The sequence below is a fragment of the Nicotiana sylvestris genome, chromosome 9 (assembly GCF_000393655.2).
Source record: "Nicotiana sylvestris chromosome 9, ASM39365v2, whole genome shotgun sequence".
Lineage (NCBI taxonomy): Eukaryota > Viridiplantae > Streptophyta > Magnoliopsida > Solanales > Solanaceae > Nicotiana > Nicotiana sylvestris.
Window position 1 is genome coordinate 21,910,109 of NC_091065.1, and position 8,171 is coordinate 21,918,279.

The following is an 8,171-nucleotide window of genomic DNA, read 5'->3' on the forward strand; positions in this document are numbered from 1 at the left end:
TGATCGAATGATGTACTTGATTCAATATTTAATTATTTAATCAACGAAACAGGATCAATTCCCAGTTAGTATTTTTTTTCCTCTGCAATGCACTCATGTTCTAGAAATCCTAGATCCGCCCTGCATCTATGTCTTCCAATCTTCTAATTATGCACAAGGTAAATGAACATGCTAGAGAAAATTTAACGAAAAATTGTTACAGAAATACAGTTACGTATTAGTTAAGTTGCCACACAATATCTATTCATGAAGGCGAGAAGGTAAAGGAATATTTTTCCTGCCACGTGGACATTGTGGGCCCAAAGGTTGAGGAAATATGTAAAACTTTTTCCAATCAGGCAATCACTGTGCGGATTTCAACCATCTTAAAAACAGTATTTTAGGGCTAAAATTCTGTTCCGAACAATAGCATTAGTACTACTGCTACTTTCACTCACCTCCCACTTTATTCACCTCTATTTATTCTCCTTTTATTAAATTTTTACCTTTACAAAATTCATCTCAGTTGATCATGGAGTCCGACGATGACATGTACGGGGGAAGCGACGTAGACTCCGCCACCGGCGATGATTTATACGGCAACGACGTCATCACCGGTAACGAGAGTGACGTGGACTCCGTTGGCGGCGACGATGATTTCATCGGTAATGATTCCGATCATCTTTGTACTGGCAAAAACTTCGTCGTTTTATCCGACGATGATATTCGTCATCTCATGGACGATGACATCTCTAAAGTTTCATCAGTTCTCTCAGTTTCCAAAACTGAAGCATCTATTTTACTCCGTCGGTATAACTGGAGCGTGAATAAAGTTCACGAGGAATGGTTTGCCGATGAATCGAAAGTTCGAGAAGCTATTGGTTTAAAAATAGCGGAAAAAATTGTTCAATTTCCGGATGATAAGTTATTAGCTTGTGGAATATGCTTTGAGGATTATTCATCTGATGGAATTTTGGCATCTGCGTGTGGTCATCCTTTTTGTGTTGAATGTTGGAGAGGGTATATTAGTAATTCCATATCTGATGGTTCTGGATGTTTAAATTTGCGATGTCCGGAACCATCTTGTAAAGTTGCTGTCTCACAGGATATGATTGATTCATTGACGTGTGATGATGATAGAAAGAAGTACTATGGATTTCTTTTTCGTTCTTACGTTGAGGAAAACAGGAAGATTAAGTGGTGTCCTGCTCCGGGATGTGATTTCGCCATTGAATTTGATATAGGGAGTGATAATTGTGATGTTATGTGTGACTGTTCACATAGTTTTTGTTGGAATTGTACAGAGGAAGCTCATCGACCCGTTGATTGTGAAACTGTGGGGAAGTGGAAGGAGAAGAACTTAGCAGAGTCCGAAAATACGAATTGGATTTTGGCTTACACAAAGCCCTGTCCTAAATGCAAGAGACCGATTGAGAAGAACGAAGGGTGTATGCGAATGACATGTAGAGACCCTTGCAAGTATCAATTTTGTTGGCTGTGCCTTAATTCTTGGTCAACTCATGGCTATAATCCGTGTAACAAGTACAAGCCGGGGAATGAAGATGAGAAAAAGAAAGAAATGGCCAAGCAATCTATTGTGAAGTACACACATTATTACGAGAGATGGGCTACTAATGAGAAGTCAAGGCAAAAAGCTGTAACGGATTTGAGGAGAATGGGAGAAGTTAATGTTAAGGAGCTGAGTGAATTGCAAAGCATACCAGAGACGCAATTGAAGTTCATTATAGAAGCTTGGAATCAGATCGTTGAATGCAGGAGAGTGTTGAAGTGGACTTATGCTTATGGATTTTACTTGCCTGATGAGGAGCACACGAAAAGGCAGTTTTTCGAGTTCTCGCAAGGTCAGGCAGAAGCTGGTTTGGAGAGGCTTCACCATTGTGCAGAGAGTGAACTGGAGAATTATCTGAATGTTGAAGAAAGTAATTCCAAAACATTTGATGATTTCCGTATAAAGCTTACTGGTCTGACTAGTGTGACTAAGAATTACTTTGACAATTTAGTTAGAGCACTTGAGAATGGGCTTGAAGATGTGCATTCGCAAGGGGCTCATGGCGACATGCCAACCAGCTCCATAAATGCAGCTGAAAGCAGCAAAAGGACGAGCTTGAAAAATGGTAGGGACAGGATGCCCTTGAAGGCAAGAGCTGAATTCATGAGGCTCGTGAGAACTAGAAATGCAGGACTACCTGGCATTAACAACACTGCAAGCTCAAAACATGCCTTAGTTGCTCCAGGAGGAAATATAAATGGCTCCAAGAATCTTGTTATAAGTGGAGACAACACTTTGAGAACATCAAACAATCCACTTGTAGCTGGGGGCACCAACTTTATGGGATCAAAAGATGCACTTGTAGCGGCAAGGAGCTACCCTATGAGCCCACAATTTTTGCAACTAGCTGGGTTGAGCAGCACTACTGACTCGAGTAATTTGCAGCTAGATGGGGGCAGCAAGGTGATGAACATTGGGGGAGGCAGTGTGACAAACTTGGCAAATGCACATGTGGCTGGGAGAAACAACCTCACTGTACCAAAAAATCCACTTGAAGCTGGGGGCAGCAACTTTGTGGGATCGAAAGATGCACCTGTAGCAGGTAGGAGCTATGCTATGGGCTCAAAGTTTTTACAAGAAGCTGGGGTGACCAGCACTACTGGCTCAAGTAATTTACAGCTAGCTGGAGGCGGCAAGGTAATGAACATCGGGGGAGGCAGTGTGACAAACTTGACAAACGCACATGTGGCTAGAAGCAACAACCTCACTGTATCAAAAAGACCACTTGAAGCCGGGAACAGCAACTTTATGGGATCCAAAGATGCACTTGCAGCAGCGAGGAGCTACGTTATGGGCTCACAACATTTACAGCAAGCTGGGGTGACCAGCACTACTGGCTCGAGTAATTTACAGCTAGCTGGTGGCAGTAAGGTAATGAACATTGGGAGAGGCACTGTGCCAAACTTGGCAAATGCACATGTGGCTGGAACCAACAACCTCACTGTCACTAGAAATGTGGCTTGGGGCAGCAAGGTGATGAACTTTGGGGGAGGCGGCACAAACTTGGCAAATGCACATGTAGCTGGAAGCAACAACCTCACTGTGTCTAAAACTCCAAATGCGGCTTGGGGCAGCAAGGTGATGAACACTGGGGGAAGTGGTACAAACCTGACAAATGCACATGTGGCTGGAAGCAACAACCTCACTGTGTCTAAAACTCCACATGTGGCCGGTGGAAGCAACGTGATGAACATTGGGGGACGCGGTGCAAACTTGGCAAATTCACATGTCGCTGGAACCAACAACCTCTCTGTGTCTAAAACTCCACATATGGCTGGGAGCAGCAGTAGGATAGGTGGCGGGAAAAAACGCAGGACATCAAATGCTGGGACAGCCTTAATCATAAATTTGGATGACGACGATTTAGGAGAGACAACTTCTACTGCAGGGGCATCATTAACACAAAACTTGATTGATGATTTGGAAGGTTGGGCATGCAATTCGTGCACATTTCTGAATGCTAGCTCTGCCACGGCATGCCTAATGTGCAGTGAAGATACTTCTGGCAGTTGGGAATGTGAAATATGTACATTTGTCAATAAGAAGCATGCTTCGGCATGCCAAATGTGTGAGCACCGTAGATAAAGTCCTTGCTTGCGTCTAAAAATAAATGGCTGCTCGGAGGATACTCTTGGCTACAAGTTAGTTTTTGAATTATTGCTACCTTACTGTTTTACCAGTCTTATGTTCTTTTTGGTCGATAGCTGCCTAAAAGTTTCATATTGCATCTGTTGGATGCATAGGCTTAAGTAGTAGTATAGTAATGCATATATGGGGTTCCTGGTATTTATAGTGATACACATTCTCCAGGTACATAACAGCTTTTGTCATATTTCTTACTAGTAAAGGCCAATACATTATTCTCCTTATTGTGAAGACTTAAAAGTTGGTACATTGGCTTATCTCTTTATTCTGTTACCAATGTGGCTTTGGAAGCATTTCTGGAATTATAATTCTGCTTTTGATGTCTTCTAGGTTTCTAGCAATTTTAAGAATCAAAACGAGCTAGAAAGAAAATTCTGTTTGACCTGCAGAGGACATGATAAGCAGATAACTAAGCTTTTGGGCTTTGACCAAACATTCCTGGCACTTGTCTAGTGAATATTAAACTATGTAGTCTGAAACTTGTCGGTATCTTGAAGATGTAGAACATTTTAAAGGAAGATGTCTGGCATAAATTTTCGGAGGGTGGCTGGTGTGCCCAATCTTTATTTGGTTGACACAGCAAATGTTCTCAATGTTTGTTTTCACTTTTATTGGGTGCTCCATATATCTTTGTTGTTACAGCCAAGAATTTATTGCAGGGGCCTCTTTCAGCCAAAACTATATGTACTTAATGAGTATTATTGTTATTATTTCATCTGCATTACTGTCTATACCTTTCTCTACTGGATCTATCCCCTTTTTCCTTTTGCATACAAAGATGCTTAATCTTGCTGCATGTTGTAAATGCCTAATTGATAGGGAACACAACTCTGAGAAAGTTACTGCAAACCTGTTCCAAAATGCCCTATTGATTGAGTTCCAACTTGGAAAGTTAATTGTAGCACCTCTCTTTAGCTAATATTTACCCCTCGTGTGCTACAAAACTTGTAAGGCCATAGTGGTAATGTAGCTGAAAATTATCCAACATCTCACAATATGAAGGTCTCAAGTTTTAGTCTAACTCCAAGCCCTTGGAGTGGGATGAACCTATACGGGCACATATAAACACTCATAGATGGAGAACTCAATGATAAGCTTGGATGCAGACATCAGGGATCGATGCAGCCCTTTGGTCCAGGTTCATCCGAACTCAATAATTTAATGAGTATCAACGGAAAGCCCTAACTAGTAGATTCTAGAAGTACGAAAGTCATGAAATTCCAAACGAGTGTTAACACAGAAAACAAATTACAGTATGAATTTTCTGCAAAACTATAAAATTTTGGTTTTTACAATTTCATGGGGATAATCTTAAATCATGCTCTGATACCAGTGTTGGGAATTATGTAATTCCAAATACGGGCACAAAATATCTCGAGAATTTTGTGTACCTTTTCTGCAATAGAGAATTTGAAGCAAAGAAACTGCTGCAAGCCCCACTGTGTTTCACTAGGAAACCGGATTTTGTTCCACGAACTAAATGTCTACAATTGTGTGTTTTTGGAAAGAGAGTAAGATAAGAAGAATAAATCATTTGTTTTCTGTGTTATGTAGTAGTTACCCAGGAAAAGAATGTTCTTTTAAAGAAGATAACCACTTTTAACTTCTTGATAACCACCTGCCAAATTTAGCCTCCATTAAAACTCTTTTAACTTCTCTAAACTCTTTTGAATTGATCTCTTGATTATCTCAAGCTAAGAATAAAATAAATTTAGGGTGTGTTTGGTATGAAGGAAAATATATGTTTTCCTATTTTCCCATGTTTGGTTGGCCTAAATGTTTTGGAAAATATTTTCCTCATGAATTTATTTCCTCCAATTGGAGGAAAATGTTTTCCCTATCAAGAGAAGGAAAACATTTTCCAAAACTCTTCTCAACCTTCCCTACCCTATTCGCACCAACCCACCGCCACACCTCACCCCACCCACCCAACCCTAACCCCAACCCCAACCCCAACCCTACCCCCATCCCCACCCCACCCTAAATAAAAATATATTATTAATAGTACTTTCTTTTCATATTATCTTATAGTTTTTTTTTTCATTTAAACAAATGAGTATTTTTTTCATGATATAAATTTTTTTTTTTTTCATTTTCACAAAAAAATACTTTCTTTTCATGTAAAAAAAGTATTTTTTTCATTTCAACTAAAAAAAAGTATTTTCTTTTCATGATACAAAAAAAGTATTTTTTTTCTTCATTTCAACAAAATGAGTATTTTCTTTTCATGAAATAGAAAAAGTATTTTCTTTTATTTCAATAAAATGAGTATTTTATTTTCATGTTGTAGAAATAGTACTTTCTTTTTCAACCAAAAGGAGTTTTTTTATAGTTATAGAGCACAAATTTTAACGTTATTTTTGCGTAAAAAAGTAAAGCGCCATATTAGTTACTTTTGGTTTGTGTGAAAAACTGGAGGGGAATTGAAACATAGTTGACATTGAAAAACTGGTTTTGTTTGTATTCAAGTCCAAAATTTAACTGACAGTTCAGAAAAAGGTATTTTTTGTTTTTACTCCCCATTTCAGATACTCACATTGTGAGCAGCGGCGTAATTATATATGTCGAGGTAGTCAGTTGTATACTTTTTGTGGAAAATAATAATGCGTATAGGTCAAATATTACATTTTCTACAAATATACTTAATCTTGAATACCTTTAGCGCAATTCTAGACTTTGTCACCGATTGTACAATGACTTCAAAAACTCAGTTTCAGAGCCAAGAGGAAAATAGAACAATAAAAGATTAAAAGATGAATGTAATTTTGAACCTCATATTGACCCAACGATGTTGGCGTCTCACACTTACAGGGAACTAGCTGTAGAGAAAGGAAGAACCAAACAGTAGCGAGAAATAATGAAAAATCTGATTTGACTGAAATTTGTTTTGAAGATCAAAATATGTTTGGACATAAGTTTTCAAAACATATTTCACTTAAAAAAAAAATGAAACATAATTTATACCCACAAGTTCTAAAAACTATCACAAATACCCAACAATACCTTTATCAATAACATTCATTATATTATCACAAACATAGTCCTGAACATAAATAAATTTGGTACAAAATTATCATTTTTATAATGAACTACATAACACACTATCAGATGACTGAGAAGACAAAACAGCATTGTTACAAAATAATAAATTGTGGGCTCTTATATAAAATACAAAAGTTTAGAGCAATTTTTAAAAAATATAATAGTGATATTTTGGGTCAAAATAAGCTCTTGAGCTGGTTTTGGGATTTGGGTTTTGGATTTTGGGAATTTTCCAAAATGTAGATAAAATCTATGGCCAAACATGTATTTGCCAAAAAAATTCCAGATATATTTTGGCAAATCTATGGCCAAACGGGTCCTAAGTATGAACGTGATCAATTTGGACTTTTGAGACTCTACAAGAACAGTATAGTTTAACTGGACTCTTTTCTGCTCTATCTTCGCATTTGTTCAGCTGAGAGCTTAAATTGGTTTTGATGATTAACAAACAGTTGACAAAGAACCAGTTACCCTAAAGTAGATGCCGGAAAAAGATGTGCTTAAAAATAATTTTGATGATTAACTAACAACTGGCAACGAACTAGGTCTCTTGAATATATTTGTTGTGCTGATATATATGGAGGGTGTTTGACTAAGCTTATAAGCTGGTCAAGTAAGCACTTTTCGGTTTATCTACGCGTTTGGTAAAATTAAAAAGGCTTATAAGTCATAAATAGGTTAAAAGCCATAAGTTGGTCACTAATTTTTAGCTTATAAGTACTTTAAATTTGACCAAGATTTTTACTATTTTATCCCTAAAATATTCCTTTTTAAAATAAAACTCCTGCTATATCGATATCCCCTGCCTCATATTTCTTCAAACTTAAACCCTCCGTTTCTTCAAGTTTGCAATTCTCGTTGATAATATTTGAGGTAAGGAAATTCTCTATTCCTTTGCATATTTTGTATCTATATGATTGTGTATTAATCTTTGAACTGTAAGTAATAAACAAAGGCATCAATTCTTTGGTGTATTACTTTTTAAGTGTTGTATTAATCTCAATGGACACTGGTAATGAAGACAAGAGATAAATTATATTATTATTACTATTATTAGTATTATTATTATTATTATTATTATTATTATATAGCTTATGATTATATGATTATCATAAAATAAATTATATATATCATAAATTTATCTTATCTAATCATATTCGTATTTGAAGTAAAATGACAAATATATTATTTTGTATTTGAATCGATCTAGAATCGAAAATCTTGAAGAAATTACGCCCTTATAGTGTAAATATTTCTAAGGTTATTTAAGTCATTTTAACAGAAAAAGAGATTATCAGCTCGTTTTTACCAAACATTGCAACAACTTATTATCAATTTCTGCACTTGCATCCAAGCACGTAACTGCTTATTTATTAAATTATTTTTAGCACGTAAAAGTGCTTTTCAACACCTAATACTTATCACCTACTTTAAA

The 8,171-nt window shown here is 36.9% G+C and overlaps 1 protein-coding gene across 1 annotated transcript; it reads left to right on the top strand.

Annotated features, from left to right (window-relative positions):
• Positions 1–393: 393 nt before the first annotated feature.
• On the top strand, positions 394–3,971 carry LOC104240015 (probable E3 ubiquitin-protein ligase ARI7). The gene has a single exon (XM_009794793.2). It carries the CDS (start codon positions 512–514, stop codon positions 3,632–3,634), a length of 3,123 nt encoding a protein of 1,040 aa, XP_009793095.1. The 5' UTR covers positions 394–511; the 3' UTR covers positions 3,635–3,971.
• Positions 3,972–8,171: the final 4,200 nt, after the last annotated feature.

Bases quoted from the DNA above. Each gene is read 5' to 3' on its own strand.
- LOC104240015 (XM_009794793.2), top strand. From the start codon at position 512: ATGGAGTCCGACGATGACATGTACGGGGGAAGCGACGTAGACTCCGCC.